Source organism: Electrophorus electricus, chromosome 8 (assembly GCF_041902795.1).
Source record: "Electrophorus electricus isolate QZ-2024a chromosome 8, ASM4190279v1, whole genome shotgun sequence".
Classification (NCBI taxonomy): domain Eukaryota; kingdom Metazoa; phylum Chordata; class Actinopteri; order Gymnotiformes; family Gymnotidae; genus Electrophorus; species Electrophorus electricus.
The window spans coordinates 10,392,857-10,411,465 of NC_137504.1; the positions used below are offsets into that span (position 1 = coordinate 10,392,857).

The 18,609-nt window shown below is 41.2% G+C and overlaps 1 protein-coding gene and 1 long non-coding RNA gene across 2 annotated transcripts; one reads left to right on the forward strand and one right to left on the reverse strand.

Annotated features, from left to right (window-relative positions):
- Positions 1-3,797: 3,797 nt before the first annotated feature.
- On the reverse strand, positions 3,798-9,986 carry kcnk4b (potassium channel, subfamily K, member 4b). The gene is made up of 6 exons (XM_035526727.2): positions 9,701-9,986; positions 9,180-9,294; positions 8,854-9,014; positions 7,917-8,103; positions 6,136-6,278; positions 3,798-5,882 (listed from the first exon to the last, which is right to left on the reverse strand). The coding sequence occupies exons 1-6, from the start codon at positions 9,971-9,973 to the stop codon at positions 5,247-5,249; spliced, it is 1,515 nt and encodes a 504-aa protein (XP_035382620.2). The 5' UTR covers positions 9,974-9,986; the 3' UTR covers positions 3,798-5,246.
- A 2,142-nt stretch (positions 9,987-12,128) lies between these two features.
- Positions 12,129-15,305, forward strand: LOC113590811 (uncharacterized). Its single transcript, XR_014124943.1, has 3 exons — positions 12,129-12,167; positions 12,417-12,563; positions 12,875-15,305. It is a non-coding gene; the product is annotated as an uncharacterized LOC113590811 (long non-coding RNA).
- The last annotated feature ends 3,304 nt before the right edge of the window (positions 15,306-18,609 follow it).

Below are 18,609 nucleotides of genomic sequence, written 5' to 3' on the forward strand. Positions count from 1 at the left end.
CAAATGTTCAAAAAGCTTCAATGTAATTCATTTGCCCAATCGAAGCACGCGACACTAGCGTAAATCCCACATCGCTTTAGATGGCATGGAAAATGTTCGCACCGCGCTCAGTCCGCGCAGTCTCGTGACACTGACCCGGCTCGCGGCTCCAGGCCTCCCCAGTCAGCTGCCTCGCGGAACGGTTTTGGGCGCGAGGCCAACAGCGCAGGGTTCACTGTGACTGCAGAAAGCAGAGGAGAAAGACCGAAAGTGTCCAGTGCTACTAGTAACTCGATCACGGGCGGGGAGAAAGACCGATGTGCCTTGTCTTAAACTCGTGCTTGTCCTCTGTAATGGAAAAGCAGTCCCGTACTTGCGAAATAATCTCAGCAGACTGTCTGTCCCGACACATGCGGTTTTCAGGATGATACAATCACTAAATAGAAACATGTGACCACTGTGGTAGGTTACCTGCTTTATAGCACAAATGATTAAAAACCCCAGCAGCGATTAAACAAAATGGACCGAGTCTACAGTGTCATAAAAGAGATGGATTTCGAGGGGAGGGAGCGCGGAGCGCGAGTGTTCCCGGTGTCTTTGAGAATCTACACGCGACCTTGAATTCAAGGTCATTGCCCAACGCCGCATACACTGCATTTCAATGGAGCTGCGTGGTGCTGCATTCTATCTACTGTTCCGTACACGGTGTCTTTACAGGGAATTATGAACTACTGTAGACGATATTTTGGTTTTGCCCGTGTACTATTTTTTGCAGTCATACAGTATATTATCACCTTCATATTTTTTTTGGGTTCAGAGCTGGAGTTCAATTTATGGGGAGGGGTACTTGAAAATTTGTTTTATGACTTTACCACAGAAGGTCATGCTGTTCCTTAGTGTACCGGAATTCTGCCTGGGTTCATGACCTCAGACAGGTGTGAATAACCACACAGTATGACCACAAGACAGGTGTGAACAACCACACAAATACTAATGGTCACATAGGTACCAACTGGAAGCCATAAGACTGTTGTATAGCCCAGTGAAGAATCATTTAATTCTCTTTAGCGTAACTTAGGTAGCTAACACACACGTGCAGAGTCTGTTTTAAAATGAGTATCCGGTTCCTTTTTTTGGTTGTTTTGTTTTTTTGTTGGTATACATCTAGTAGAGTAGTATATGTATATTTTCGCTTTAATCCGCATCTTCCTTGTCAATTGTAATCAGCACGACCGTGGCTTGATGCTAACATCAGAGTATTTTAAAATGTATACATTCTTGAACTAACGAGATTCACGCAATTCATAAACTCTATAAACATGTTAAATAAATGAGCTCCATCGTCATTTTAACGAATAAAGAGAACCTCGGGTTCACACGATTTATACATTTTTGTGTGTGTCAATGTTATGTCATTATATTATTTTATTATGTAAAATCAGCTATAGGCATCAAGTTCCAGGCTATAAATAGAGGTAATAGAATAAGGAAACAGTTTCTAATTTAAAAGGCAGTATAATGCCCTCTAGTGGAGAGCTTGATTAGTTGGCTGATGAGTAGATTGTGCCAGTCTGCCGACTAGTGACGTCTACGCAGTATGTCCTTGGGTGCAAGGTCAAATGTTTCAGAGGCAGAGTTGAAACACTGAAGTGCATTTGTGCGTGTGTATGCTCATCAGATATTGATTTGAAGGGGAAAGGGACATTTTAAGAAATAGGTTACTGAGAAGAGAATCTATTTCAAAACAGTGAACTATACTGTCTATTCTGAATATGCACAATAATACAATAATATTATACAAATAGTATTATATAAAGTATAGTCATTCCAAAAGCAAACTGTTCCAATGGCAAACTGTTAAATTTATGTAGTTACAAATAAATCTCAGACAGTAGGCCAGAGGAGTATCTCACTACAACATTCTTCACTCACCAATCAAGTTTAGAAATTCAAGTACACATACAAACACACACCTTGCTACTTATTATGTAAATTATTTACATAATTTCCCGTTTACTGTGCTGGTAGGACTGAATCACCCATCAGAGACTCACAATGTGACACCATCAGTTTGAAACACACATCTGCTCTTGTGGAGAAAATGGAGATGAACTAATGACTGAGTGAATAGAAATATTACAATCAGCTGTGCAGGGTTTAATTCAGCAGTTTTTACTGCTGAGAGAGAGAAAGAGAGAGAGAAAGAAAGAGAGAGAGAGAAAGAGCGAGAGAGAGAGAGAGAGAGAGAGAGAGAGAGAGAGAGAGAGAGCGAGCCTGCAAACCAGCCCAGAGAGATCCCAGAGGAGAGTAAGGACCATGTTTCTCAGGGTGTGGGCTGACTCAGGTAAGAAGTGGCAGCAGAGTTCGGACATAGACTTAGAGTTCCGCACTAACTTTACGTGAATGTACAGGAACTGAAACAAGCCTCTCTTCAGCAATGGGACTTCCCCTACACTAATTCAGAGTCTGGCCATTGTGTAGTTGAGGGAGCTGCATGTAATCCTTCATACGGAACGATCAGACTGCATTAATGACACATAAAAGGGAACTTCACCATGCTTTGGAATTTTTGAAAATGTTAAATATTTTTTAAAATCTAATGCTACTTGGGATCTTGGAAGTTGAAAAGATCAGTACTGCAAAAGTTCAGCACAATTAGCACCATATATAGTCGACTATAGCTGTCACCCGACTATTGTTTATTATTGCACACGTGGTATACACATACATCCACCAATACCAAATGGATATACCGAAAGGCAATACCCAGTGGATGGAGTCACTGTAATCTCACGTCGAAAGATTCTTTTAGACTTGTAGGCCAGTACTTTAATTTAGACTGACCATGGACACAGCGTTGGGGTGGGGTGGGGGTTAAATTCTGCCCCCACCCCTCACGCAGCTTTGTTGGATCACTTAGGTCCTACCTGAAGCCCCACTATGAGGAGCTCCTGTGGTCCCTGTCTCTCAGGCACACTGCTTCAACACAAATAGCTGATTTCATCCCTGCTTAGCTGATTCCCACACAACATTCAATTAGTCATTTACCCACCAGAACAGATAATTGCCAAATGTGTTTCATGTTTGTACATGTAAAGGTGCAGTCTGTTTTAAGGTGTGGTGTGGTATGCATTACTTGTTGTGTTGGAGAGGTAAACCTGTAAAGGGAACATGCTTTTGATTGTGTAAAAGGACATAGTTTCATGTCTGTAACATTTGAAAAATGGGCTTTTCCTCAGGAATGCTGAAGTGTACAATTCTAAAGATATGTAAATGATTTTAATTATAATTCCTTTAAATCTATCTAAACATATGTTGACTCGGTGCAGAGGACATGGCCACATTAAGCCTGGTGGATACATAGCCAAGCCTGTGAGGCAGCTGAGCTCTTCTGCTGGATTTACACCGCTGTTAGCTCTCCTGCAAGGGCAAGTTCAGCTTGCCCTGTTCGAGTCCTGTGCATACCTCATGCAGCGTGACCTTAATGACGTCAGCTAAGTGATAGATGCCAATGCGAGGAAAGCCACCAGAGGAGGCAGTAAAGAGCTCCATGCCACATGCTGCTCCGACTGACTACGTCAGTACAGAGAACCAAACAGCTTCAGCTGCCTCAAATAGTACAAGAAAGGAGTATTATTTTTTTAAATAATACATTTATTTAATGAAGCACTCTCACAGGGTTTCGATCTGAAGATGCTCATCTGACCCGAATCGGGGAAACAGCGGGTGTCCTGTCTCCTCGTCTTCTCCCTCTGGGCTTCTGGCACAAACAGGCACATGGACAGAGACTAGTACATCCACGTCAGCTGGGAATACATTCCACAAGGTGAGAGCTACAAATGACAAGCAGACATTTTCAAAATGAGCTGTTTTTGTTATAGGGAAAGGAGGTGTTGGGAGTGTGGTGGCAAAGGATATTTCCTTTTGCTCAGAAATAGCATACAACTTCCAGAAGAAGGACCCAAATGAGTGAAATGCCCATCTTGGCTACAGTTGTGTCATGCATAATGGATGATAAAAATCTTTTATTTGAAACCATGCTTTGTTACAACTCTTAAAGTGCATTCTCCAAGACAAGTACTTCAAATCATGGGACTAATGTATGATCCTCCGTTTACCCTCCAACTTTGGCTAACCAGTGTGGGGTGGACACAATAACTAATTTCTGTCAAAGACAGAGTCAGTAGATGTCTAAAATCTAATTTAATGTATGGCATAGATTTAATCTATGGCTAATCTAAAGCTCTGTCGCTAGTGTAAATGTATGTTTACAATATACATTTAAGCACTTCAAAAATACTTAAAATGAACAGTAGGTCAGTAGAACCTTTGTCAGATTATGTTCATCTGTTTCTATTTACAGCTACATTATTTTAACAAAAGAAGACTGAGGCAAAATGTAACTTGGGCTTGTTTTGATCTTAAATAAAAAGTGTTTTCTGGAAATCTCACAAGAACCAGTAGTGTTCCTGATTGATTAATTTTTTTCTGATTGCTGCATGGAGTTTCAGTAAATGACACATTTCTTGGGATAAGAGCATGCTTTGGAGAATATATGAGGTTTTGTACAGTCAGCACTTTGTGATAACAGTGACCAGATAATAAAGGAAGCGCCCTGAGTTTACTGGGTTAAAGGCAATTGCCCATAAACCACAATAACCTCTCTCTCAAATACACATACTCATGCACGCACACACACACGCACGGACACACTCTTTGATTCTTACTCACAGACATACATTTATGTTCAGTTTTAAATTTTCTAAAATTTAAACTCTCAATATCTTATTCTTTGTCCTTTTTAGAACCGATTAAAGAACACAGTAGGGGCAGTGTAATATAAGGCACAAAGCAAGGGTCAAACTAAGAGTCAGTAAAAAATTGGTTCTAATATTGGGTCTGAGACAGAGCACTGTGTATGGTTATGCAGCACAATCAGGTTCGTTAAACTGTAAACTAAATAATCAGAGCATAAAGGCAGACAGTTAAAGGCCAGCCATGTCAACAGCTGAAGATGCTACACTTTATCACCCAGCCAATCCAGCGCCAGCTCCAAAATTAGCCAGCAGATGGCGCTAAGAGCTTTCTTTGATATCTATATGTACTTACAACTGACTGGTTGGTAAACTCCCACATATTGTTCACATTATTTTTCTCATTTTGACCAAAAAAGTTAATTCTTGTGCTTCTTCTTTGTGTGTGTGTGTGGGGGTACCGTTATAGTCATCCCTATGAGTGAGTGCGTAGGGCTCACACACACTCAAGAATCAAGGTTCAGGTAGAGGGGGTGGGGGGTCATTAGGGAGCAGAATGTCACCATTGGGCTCTTTGAGTTCCAGATTGGTTCGACTAGTTTTGGATATTTTCTTTGTTGCTGGTCTTTTAGGACATCTCCTCTTGGCCCTTTGCAGTGCATCCATCTTGGATTTGGGCATATCCAGGAGCGGGTCCAAGTGAAGCTTCCCACTAACAGCATCTGAAGACTCATCAATATATGCCAGATTCTCCCCAAAGTAATCCAGTGGTTGTGAGAAGGTGGGGTCAGTAGGGATGGTGGGGATTGGGTCATCTCTCTTCTCCCCTTTGTCTGACACCTGCTCTGTCTGGGTCGCCTCCGAGCCGATCTCGGACTCCGAGCACGACTCGTTGGATGTAGTTGAGTAGGAGGCAGAAGAGCCAGATTCCGATTGACTATCAGGATGCCCATTCTCCCCTTTCTCACCCCCGTCTGGGTTAGCTGTGCCCGAAGTGCTGTGGTTGGCCCCATGGCGGCGGGGGCCATGGCGATGCCTTCGGCGGTGCCTCTTAAATGGGTCATCCAGCTTGGCGGGGATGCGGAAATCCACTGACATGTTCTGGATGTTCTGGGTCCAGTCAGTGGCATGTGCTCTGAGCTCTTCCATCTGGGAAAAGAAGAACCACAGATATATTGATTTTTCATTATAAAGAGGAAGACGATAGAAAATGTAAACAGGGACACAGGGAAGGGAGGCACAGAATAAAGATGCAGAGAGACAGAAAAAAGGAAAAGCTGGAGCAGAAAGCAATGATAAAGGATTATGAGTGAGAAACAAGTGAATAATGACATCTAAGTGTTATTACATGACAGACAGATATAAACACAGCAGACATAATATAAAGAGCAACTGAGCGAACCTCCGCACGTGTCCTTTTGGACACGACCCGTAGCCAGTTCCCAATCATGGTGAGAACGGAGGCAAAATATGCCAGACCAAGCAGGATCCAAAACCACACCAGAGGTTTGTACCAGTGCTCCATCCCCTCAGCTCCTCCATCACCTGAGCAAGAGGGTTTGAAGGTAAATGCAAAAACCACACCAGAGGTTTGTACCAGTGCTCCATCCCCTCAGCTCCTCCATCACCTGAGCAAGAGGGTTTGAAGGTAAATGCAAAAAGGCCAATGGCATCAATGATATTAACAGTAAACCATATGGTGTCAACAGTGAATGTCTAAGCTGCAGTTTCCACATTTGCCTCCAGAAGGAGTTAAGGAGCACATGAGTAACTTCTAGCAATAATGATGTAGCAATAGAATCATGTATAATTTAATCATTAGAGACAATAGAAGAGTCACTTAAGTCATAATACAGGTGACTGGTCCTTCAGTAATTGTCAGAGTAAAATAAACAACAGAGTTAATAACTATTTTAAATGTATGCAAAACATATAGTAAACAAGCAACTCCAGGGGCGGAGCTTTTGAGTATATTGGTCCAAGCAAGAAAGCATACATACATGGTATGAAGCCTAACCAACCAAATACACAGAAGTGCACCCCAGGAACTGTAACCCCAGTAAAATCTCATTCAACATCTGAGCAATCATGCAGTAAAAATTGTCTCTACTTTGTACAAAACAACAAAGAATGTATATAAATGTTAATGTAAGTTTTTTATTTTGTCTTTCAACCAAAAATATATTTCATGCAGAAACAAGCAGTTAAATTGAGTTTATTCAAGTACAATTTTTTTTATTAAAATAAAACAAAGCAAAAACAATTTAGATGAAAGCATTGCTCAATTAAAATCTCATAAATTTCAAATCAGATTTTCAAATCACCTTCTGCCTTGTACAATTTTTACAGTGTATAATGAAAACAAATTGGAGATTCAGTCAGTCACCCACATAATAAACACATGCTTAAGGTCTACATAACCATTTTATACATTTCATATTTGTATATCTTTCTGTAACTTTTATTTTCTGTCCTCTCTCTCTCTCTCTCTCTCTCTCGCTCTCTCTCGCTCTCTCTCTCGCTCTCGCTCTCTCTCAATAATGAGGTTAATCTTCAATAGTCACTCCTTAATCATAACCTAGGTCAGTCTCTTGAACAAACTCCACATGTTTCCATAGAAACAGCTTGTTTAGGCAAAGCAGAGTGGTGGAATCCTTTGAAGTAACATGTTGGAGCAAAAATAGGATTAAAAATGACCAGAAATCATATACAACTCATATATTAAATGTAAAACAATAATATATGGTTTTACAAATGATCAGCTGCTTCTTGGAGGGTGTCCTGGAGTGCCATGTGATACCCAAGGCCCCCAATGGAGCTTCCTTAGTAGGTGATCTCATTTATTCTATTCTGTTCCTTTTTAGCTGTAACACGTTATAATACAGAATAGGAATATTTAAAAATAATTGCTGAAATATGGTATATAACCATACAATGTGCTTAGAATGTATGTGCTTCATGAGTCTTGAGGAGTGTACCAAGTGGATATTTATAGAGACCATGCTGACAGGGACAGTTTGTTTCTGTAGACTTTAGGCTGCATGTGTCAAATCTGGAGGACGTAACTGGAACAATGAGGAGATGTGGCAAGAGGATGCTTTAACTGGGAGAGAGGTTCATACCTTACGCTCGTTTCACAGTGCTGATGCTGTACCAGCCCAGAGTCAGCGTTACAGAGCGTACCTGCAACATAGTCCCCAAAGCCCACAGTGGTGAGCGTGATGACGACGAAGTAGGCGGATTCCAGCAGGGTCCATTTCTCCACCTCCTGGAAGACCAGCGTGGGCACGAAGATGAAGAGCACACAGCCCAGCATGATCGAGAGCACCGCGGAGATGACACGCACGATGGTGGGACTCACCTTCCATTTCTGACAGCATCAAGAATGAAAAATATATCATAGAAAATCAGTAGACTAAGATGGAGTAGTAAGATGCGTTTGTGTTGTTAGCATAGTCCACATTTGGAAGCCTGATCACTGTCTCACTGTTGGCAATCTCAGCTGCTTCCTTTTCTGAATTTGCTAGAACATGAGAAGAACGGGAACATTTCAGCTCACGTTCATCACACTGGATTCTGTTTGAGCTTAGTAGCCATAGATTAAATGATGGCACCTGCTCTTATAATATTAAGAACTGAAAGTCCAGTGTGGCAGATTTTGAAGTCCTATGAAATACATGACAGTGTAAGGTTCAGAACACCTCTCCAGAAATGTCTGTAGTGTCTTCTTTCTAGCAGTTATTCAACTATATTTTTAGCGCAGCACAATGCATGAAAAAATACAGTATCATTATATATATATTATATTATATATATATTATATATATATATTATTTTCACCAGAATTGTTTACATTTGTTGAATCATGTGAATGCTGCAGTTCATCAGAACAGCCACAGAACTGTCATCTGGAGTGACTGAGAATGTTCAGGATGAACATAAGACTCAATTAAAATAAAAGAATTTTAAAAATGTAGCCTTCTACAATGTCAGTATCATAAAGGCCAAAAATTACAGTTGGCAAATTATACATTTGCAATGTAATGTAATAGTATTTTTAAATTTTATTCATGGACTATATCATCATCATCATCATCATCATCATCATCATCTCTCTCACCAGGAAGAGCATTTCTATCTTAGCAATGGCCTTCCTTAATCCCGTGCCCAGGTGGTCGCCTACTCCTGCCAGCAGAAAGCCAAACATGGGGATGCCCACCAAGGCGTAGCAGATGCAGAACAGCTGGCCCCACTCTGTCTTCGGGGAGATGTTCCCATAACCTGGAGCCCACACAGAAAAGCAACATGATTTGCAGCTGGGATATTTATAGAGACCTGGCAGGGTGAACAATCCACAGAATACAGGAGGCAGGACAGCACCTGCAGTTAAATTGGAGCTGGGCTCTGTAGCTATGTGGGAATGCCATGCTGATGAGAATGCCATACCGATGGTAGTGATGATGGTACCAGAGAAGAAAAAAGCACTGGCCAGGTCCCAGCTGCTGGTGAACGTGTCGTTGTTCTTGGGGTCGATTCCTGCTCCAATGGCATGTGCAACCTTCTGCAGAGAGATACAGAAAAAGGGACTATGTTTAGATATCAACTGTGTATACAGCAGGCGTGTAGAAGAACATATCCACTTTACCAGATTCTTGCATATATAGTGCCACCACATAATAATTTGCTAAAATAATGGTTTATGTGAGTTTATGTGAGATACATTTTTATATTAACTGTTTGATACATAATGGCAGAATCAGAACCCTACCAGTGGTGATTGCTTTTTCTCTCTCTGAACTTCATCGGATATAAAATAATACATTTCTTCATTTAAATGTAAAACATATCAGTGATCTGTGATCAAGCCAAGTATATCCACGAAGATCTAAAATCAAAGGCTGAGGACAGATCAGCTTTCCTGACCTCAGTTTCTTTATATCTCATTCCTGCACTGGGATTCTATATACCTCTATGAGCTCCTGCAGGCTCTCGGGGCTCATGCAGGTGTAGTTGAGCAGGAACTCGCGGCGGGTGTCCTGGAGCCTGATGTGGTTGCCCTCCTCGTGCGGTCCCTCCAGGGTGCGGAAGACGAGTGCGCCCATCACCAAATAGAGCAGCACGGCGGTCAGGATGGCAAGCAGCGTGGAGCACCGCATGACTGCCCGTCCGTTCAGGGCCAAGGGTGCCCTCTTCCTGCTGCTGCTGCCAGTGCTGCTCCGCTCCGCGCCAAAACTGCACATGGGAAACAACAGCGTGGTGAACAATTTAATCAGAATATCAAAGATATCTAGCAAACAACATTCTGAAAATATAATTAGATGGACTTCTTCTTTAAGGACTAGCCAGATGTTTAGAGATAATGCTGCCTTGCATTTCCAAAACAATATTTAGAAGTCTGTATCTCCCTTAGACACCCTAATAATTAATTTCTTAAAGAAGTTTCCAAGTTTATTGCCAGTCTGCCGCTGTGGTACTAGTGATGTCAGCTGAGTTCTGTTAAATTTAGGCCTTGCTGAATGAAATGTTTGTGCCTCTGTTTGTTTTGGTGGTCATGTTTGTGCCTCTGTTTGTTTGTTGGTAATGTCTGTACCTCTCCTTCTTGTTCCCTCTGTCTTGTTTCCTCCTGCCGTGTAGGTGGCTGAGGATGGAATCTCTGGAGCCGTAACTGACAGGTAAATCCTCGCAGTCTGAATGAGGAGGCACTGATGACATAAAAGCAAACGATATCATAAATATAATGCATAATTCTACAATGCACCCAGGGGGTGCACGCTGTTGGAACAATGTATAAAACGCCTTTCAAAGCTATTCACTTTCAACAATGAAATACACTGGAAACAATTTTCATAATCCTACCCTGCATGCCTGCCTGACAATAAACAGGTTTATTCATGTCCTTTATTTTGTTTTTGGACTGTTAGCTCTGGGGCAGTTGTGCAGGGTTTCCATTGCACACCTTTACATAGCCACTTTGTGGAACTGCATTGCGCAGGGAGACAAGAAGTTCTCTAACATACATGAGCCTTATGGTGTAGGTAGAAAAACTGCTCCAGCAGCTGCCGATGGGCAAAACCATTCATGCTGTTCAAAGTGATCTAAATATTCAACAGTAAAATGGCTGAAGCCTGGCAGCATGTTCAAGTGGCTTCCATGACCTACCTCCTTGGATGGTTCCCAATTGAGCAGAGAGGGGAAGGAAATCTATACATTGGTTTTAAATCCTGGTTAAGGGATGGGGAGGGGAAGAGGCATGTGATCAATCCAGCATGCCATGGAAAAGTCATGTCAGCTCAGTAAATAATCACTTGAAGTGCTAATAATGGGACCGAATTGTAGTGCTGTTTTGACAACTTGATGACTCTAGGTTTCCACAGAAGAATAAGCCAAGGGATATTGTGGCAGTCTGCCTCTAGGGCAGAAGGGAGGGCTCCTCGGTGGGGAATGGGAAATGATCAAACGACATACAAGTGTGCACTTAACCACGCACATGTAAGCGTGTAGCTTTGCGCGCAATGTCTGTCTGTGAGTGACAGGCGAGGGGGCACAGAGGGAGAGAGGGATGGAGAGAGTGAGAAAGAGAACAATCCGAGTCTAAATGTCAAGGGTGGGGGTGGGGGGGGCACATATTCGTGAGGGTTTGTTGGGCTGCAGCTGAATCAGAGAGCTGTGAGGGAGCCACTGACTCTGTCACTCCACGATCAACATTAAACCTCTGTTCTCCCTGCAAACAATATCCACACTACTCTATCACACACAGGACATCATGGCCCATTCCACCATCACCACTCCTGTGTCATACATCTTGGAAATGGCACCGTTACAAAACCACAGCAAACTATATACCGTTAGTTCCATAATAACAGTTTACAATCACAGTGTTAACAGTATGCTCCTCATAGCTGTTCAGCAACAGTGTATACCAAAAGGTGTAGATGCAGCTGCTGAAGAACTATGTGGAATATGCTATTAACATTGTGATGGTTTGTGTATGACTTACTAGTTTATCTTAGTGTGGCCTGCACGCTTACCAATATAGCTACATGGATATTAACTGTGATGCACCACAGAAAGCAGGAGGGCAGCACACTGTTGAAGTGAATCATTTAATGCAAGATTTGTAGCATACACATTACACCACATTTTACACTGACATTACCACGAGGTGTTAAGATATAGGATTCCCCATTAACTGTACACATAGACACACTCAAGCTTGCTCACACACTCTCTCTCTCTCTCACACACACACACACACACACACACACACGTGCGCTTTTGCCCATCTCCTACCTCAAAGTGAATGATCCAGGATATTCAGCGTGGCAACCCCAAACTGCAGGACTATCCAGACAGTCACCACCCAGGGTGTGTGGGCGTGTGGATGTGCGTGTGTTTCTAAGAGCGACTGTTGCTGAGTGCCCAAGAAATGAAAAGGTACTCAATCAAGCTGTCTCTGAGATGTAAGAGTGTATCTGAGTGAGAGAGGGTTTGTGTGTATGTGTGTCTGTGTGTTTGTGTGAAAGAGGGAGGGCCATAGAGGTGGTGTAAATAGGTGTTACCATGAGGGAAAACGAGTGAGAGAGAGAGGGTACAAGAGAGTGAGAGAGAAATAAAGGGAGGGGTCCATGCAGTTATTCTGGGTGTGTTAAATGCTCTTCTGACCTGCCTTGCTTTGTTCCCTAGTATCTACTCCCTGTGCCACCCCAACGGACATACTGGCCGTATCTCTGAGAAACTGCAATGAAATACTAATAGGAAGAAAGAAACAGGAGCCTCTACTATCCAAAGTACACCTCCATTACTGTTCCAGTTTATTAACCCTGCACTTTGGTAAGGACTGTAGAGAATGCCTAAGTGAACTCATGGGCTAAAAATTAATTATCCACAGCTTACTCTATCAGCTCTCCTTGATAGTTCATTGTTTATCTTACTTTGAAGAAATGTTTTTCAAGTAAACATATTATTCTTTTGCATTATTAACCAAACTCCTAACCATAACAATTTAATCATAATACTGAACTTTTATTAAGGCCTTCTGTCAGATAGCAGCAGTAACTGTGATTCATAGATACATCCTCCATGCTATATGAGCCCCTTTTAATTACTACAGTGATTACAGTCACTGTTTCTCTGTCCCCCAGCCTTCAAGATCTCCCTCTCTCTCTCAACACCTTGATACTGCATGTATCAGTGTTACACTGACCTCTGCCAGGGTGCATAATACCTCTGGGAAGCTTTGTATGCGGCAGGCAGCTGAGGCTGCCGTGGCCTTGCAGATGCAGCGCGAGCCCGACATACAGTTTTGATCCAGCAGCTCCGGGCTAACCTGACCCGAGCATACCACCAATGGGCACGGGCTGGCTTACGCCAAGCTATCTGTTTCAGAAGCCTGTGTCAGAGTCCTCAAACAGGGCAACCAGTGTTGGTGAGACAATGATTATTGCCTCCCCAACCCCCTCCTGCATAACTTATACTGAGGTCATTCTTGAGCTGACAGAGAGATGACTGCATTTACAATCAGCAAAATGAAGACTAATAGAAATATATAGTTTATTATAGAATATTACTCATTTTATTTTCATTCAGTTCCTGATATAGTTATTTAATGTGAAGTAAAATGTACACCTGTACATCTATCATCCAACAATAACGAAGAGGGAGAAAATCTGAAGATGTCAAAATAACAATTAACAAGTAAATGTAACAGATTTATTAAAGATATTGATACTAAACTGTAATCATTCATGAAATTACACAGCTGACCAGCAATGACCAGAGTGATGCTATATTAGTCGTGATGACATTTTATTACATATGGCTGCAACATCAAGTACTTTTTACATCGTACAACTAATCCCCCTCCTCTGTCCAACCAGCTTATGTTAAAGGGGGATATGTGCCCTGAGACCAGCCTGTAATAGAGAGAGATGATAGAGGGATGGCCTATCGTGACACTGCTGAGAGGTTTTGATTGGCATCGTAGCTTGTTGCTTTGCCATAGATGAAAGTAAACAGCAACTGTTGCCACAATCAGTATTAAACAGTGGTTAAGGGGTCACGTGTGATTTGCACTCGTAGTCTAAAAATTTTTTTTTTTTTTAAACGTACTCTCTAGTGGTGGTTGTGCACTATATGAAAGACACAAGAGAGATGAGACTGATGAAACCTGACTGTAGTGTATTAAGCAAAGTGGGGCTCTTTTTCTGGCTAGGATCAGTAATGAACTGTTGTACCACTGTGCTGTTTACACTGGGCTCATTTCCATCGCCATTAAAAATGAAATATACTCAGCTCGTATTCATTTTAACCAGGCTCAGACATTAACTCATTTCCACAGTTCAATAAAAGTCCAAAGATCCCTCTGTCGCTGTCTGTGGTGACAGGGAAGGTAAATTTGCACATTCTACCAAGCTACCCAGAAATATCAGCCACTATGACTGTCAAAAGTGATGGGACACCAGAAGCCTACACACTAACACATGCAAGAAAGAAGAGTGTACTTAAAACTGAGATATATGATCCCACACAAAATATCTGCCTGCATCATGCCAGGTCTTGAAATGTCTGGCATGACTCCAGTTTGGAGCTTGATTCAGTTTGGTATAAACTTTTATATCCACTTTGATCCTTCTGTGCAATTTCTGAGAGAGCCTCTAGTTCTCTCGTGTTCCAGCCCCCTGAATAAGATCCAACAGTCATGAAACAGGAGTCTTATTACTCACAGGAGACTGAGGGAGTGAGAGGAGTAAATCACTGCCAGCCAACAGACAGATGGATATGTCAGATTTACCACTACGACTTTAGCAGTGTAAATATAAAAACTGATTAGTCAGTGGTGGAGAAAGAGTGGATTATTTCCCCTGTTTGAGAGAGAATTACAGTAGTAGGAAAACAGCTTTGATTAAGGAAAGAAAACGTGACAACCTGGAGGACAAAGCAATAATGAACCTAGGTACAAAATGTACTTTCAGAGTGAACTCCTTTACAAATTAAAGGGTGCCTTCTTAAAATCGTATTCAGGACTACACGTGTACAACCCTCAGTAACATATCCAAAGTATTTTTCATATACTTTGAGATCATCTTCCATTTAAAGGCTATCCTAACCTCAACAATATTCACTTTATTCTTTGATATTAAATGCACTTGTAATCTTCTGGACTAGTGGTTGTTTTGTATGACTGAAATGGATCACAGTTACTTATTCTTAGTCATTAATTGTATACTATTGTCTCACACCTCTGCTAATTAATTAAGTGATAGATATATTACATCACTTCACTGCATTAGAAAAAGGAAACTGCATACAGGGCCTACCATTTACAGCACTTATATAAATGCTACGATGATGATGATGATGATGATGATTATTATTATTACATTTGTTTTTGTACTGGCCAACATCAAAATGTAATGGTAGTGGTGGCCAGACTTAATTTAAGACAAACATGTTCAAACCCCTAATGAAGAATCATGCTTGCATTTGTCATTTTAATTATTCCCAGACAGCCAGCCTAAAGACAACAGGCATTTGTATGTATTTACATGTGTTTCTTTATCACTGACATAATAGGCTTCTGATAATTGCAACATAAAAGAACGCAGCTGTAAGACAGTAGATGCTCTCTGAAAGCACAAATAAAGACTACTTACAGTGCAGTGTTAAGGTAATATGGGAAATTAATGCTAAATTCACCTCCTTTAAGCATCCCTTGCAGTCAGTTCATATTCCACATTATGTGGTTTTATTCTTCTCAGTTCACAGTACTCCTACATTTTATGAAGTGGAATGTTAGATTGAACAGTAAGTCGCATTCCTTAAATGCTGTAACCCTGTTTGTGATTAACTAGTGTAAAAAGTTAGTTTTGACTTAATTATTTATTTCCTATATTTAATGATCTCACTTATAAAATATATTTAATATGTTGCCTTTGTTCTGTGTTCCTCAGGTCTTCAAAAAAAAAAAAAGTTTAAACCTTGAATGCATAAGTAAGATAAAATGTTATACGAAAGTAAACCTAAATAAAGACATCTTTATGCAGATTTTAGGGAATAACTTCAATCTGATGTCGCTCGCCCTTCCTTCAATCATCTGACAGTTGTGCTAGAATGTTCCATGAGAGGAGCCCCACCCTTTGAGCAAAACAGAACATCACTTGTAATCAGTTAATATGGAGCAAAATTATAAATACATTAACTAATCAAACAATATTACACACTAATCTACAATAGGACACACAAAACTTACTTGTTCTTGTGTCTGGAGTGGCAAGTAGGAAATTTTCTTGTCTTCTGATTCGTCTTTGAATTGCTTCTCACTCTTACGGCAAAAACAAAATAAAAAGAAGAAAACCAAAGGACAGTGACGTGGACAGAACAAGGAAGTGATACCTATTGGAACCGCTAGAAGATGTAATGATAGCTCCCTCAAAAGGTTCTGGAGACAGACTAGGAAAAGCACCATTGGGATAAAACCTCCAGATTGATTAAACATTAATGGCTGTATTTAGTATGAAAACAGAGGTGTATGAACTAGACAGAGGGAGGGAGCAGGAGCAATATGAAGAAGAAGAGGGAGATGATCACTTATCTCCAATCCTCAAGGCTTTTTCAATTAAGCCTGTTTCTTGTATTTTTTGATGATGCATGGTCTTCTGGGTCAGAAAATTGATCGGCTTGCTAACGTGTGCAATTTTATTCCATTTAGCTCAAGACAAAGCAAATCACTGTGACACGACTCTCAAAAGCACAATTCTATGATGCAGATCCAGAAACAGCCTCTCTGTACTTTTCCTGGTGGAACAAACAGGAGTATTTCTAGCAAATCAAGTAATACTGTAAACTAGCTCACAGCTGAAGATTAGAACAACCAGGCGATGCTGCTAAATGCATATTTTTCCATTTATGATAACTGTTCTACAGATGGACTGATCTCTTAAAAACCTTGTCTTTAAGAACACTATGTCCACTGGGTGAGATATGTCATGGGTCGCTGGCTCAGCTGGCAGAGGGCAGGTGGGCTGTCTGCCTAAGCCTGAGCGGTAAGCAGCCAGGGAGATACCTCTAGAAGAAGAGCACTCTCCTGCACCTGATCAATACACAAAGGAACTCTTACATTACACATTAATCTAATTGCAGCATCTCCAACAGGCTTTTAACACAAGAGCAGAGACTGGAGGAGGGAAGAAAAGGAGATGTTCGAGGAATTAAGACCAATTTGAAGCAGCACTGAAATTCACATTTAAGTTTTATCTCAAGTTTCCCCAACATGATAGAGTTGCTAAGGACGTTAGCACAGTTTAAAATCGACCCCACGTTTGGACAGAACATAGACTATTCTCTGAAATTGTAACCATTATGTTATCATCTGCTGACTCTGCTGGACCATAGAAACAATTGGTTTCCATCATATTGTCTTCACTTTCATGTCACATGAGAAGCAGACCCTCCTCTTGCTTCTTATATGTACTGCTGAGACAACAAACTCATCCAGTTCCATATGACGCAGTCCCCACAAACTTTTTCCGGGTTCGCAGTAGAAAACCATGTGGGCCAAAGTGCTGAAGCATTAAATGTAGGATTACAGTACATTTTTATAACAGGGGATTAGTATTTATCCTCAGCCCATTAGCTTTGGTTGAGAGGCATGGCATGCTAAGATACTCACCCCCCATACAGAACAGGCCAGTGCCTTCACCTCACAACCTGTAAACACATTTCATTTCATGAGCGCAGGATGGAATAGAAGGAAATGTGCATATTTTTCAACGTTTCACTATAAGATATGGCTAGTCACTAAATATAATTCTGACATCTTGTAACTGAATTCAGCTGTTGTTTGCTTCCTACCCCTCTTATGTCTTTCAGCAGTCACAACCTTTATGTAAACATAGATGAGAAATTTGTGTGATCCAATGATCAACTGAAATCACTGCTGTTTTTTTCAGTCTATTTTAAACTATACTTGAATCTTTTTCAGATTTAAACTGGCCATGTTTACGCGCTTTACATAAAACCAGTAGCCTTTAACTTGGGCCTGAATTCTAATTTTGGATCTTAGCTTTTGCAATCATTTGTAGCTAATGATTTAAACAGTGAATTTACTTGATATACATACATGTATTTTCAAAGGTGGCCTATTTTATTATTGAAAAAAAATTGGATCCAAGGATATTCTGTTACAGTAGAACTATAATAATAATAATAATAATAATAATAATATTAATAGTTGTTGTGTTAAACATCACACCTTTTCAGACTGCAGATGATCATCATTATAATGTACCCCATGTCAGATGGTCCCCCACATTTTTCAGCCATTGTCCGAGGAGATGGTAACCAACATGCACCTTACACCTCTGCCAGGAGAGGGCAGTAAAGAGCTACAGGCACAACTCCTTTGTGGACTACAGCTGTCTGGCAGCATCGCACCATAAGCCTGCATACTAAGCATGTGCCTGGAGAGCTGTCCTTACTTTCAGTGCAGCTCCTTTGTTCACAGGTGGGTCACCCACTGACTGAAGTGCACAAAGTCCCTAGGTTTTTCACGCAGGCATGCCCAGCTCCAGTCCTGGAGGGGTGGAGACCACCATGATTTCATTACTTCCATGCTCTACCAGATTCATTAGGTGACTCGGGACATCCAGGAATGGAGCTGGCCACATATGGCTTAATGTAATTATTCAACCTGTGGCAGTAGATATGGCTTGCCACTAAGTACGTATGCATGTACATATGTGGAGACACAGATGGATATGACCTAGCAACTACAGCAGGAATTACTGAATAAGTTGGCCTTCATATGTCAGGTCCCCTTCCTCTGCATACCTTGATGTCCCGCCATCCCTTCTGCAGACTCAAGAAGTAAGTGTTGGAG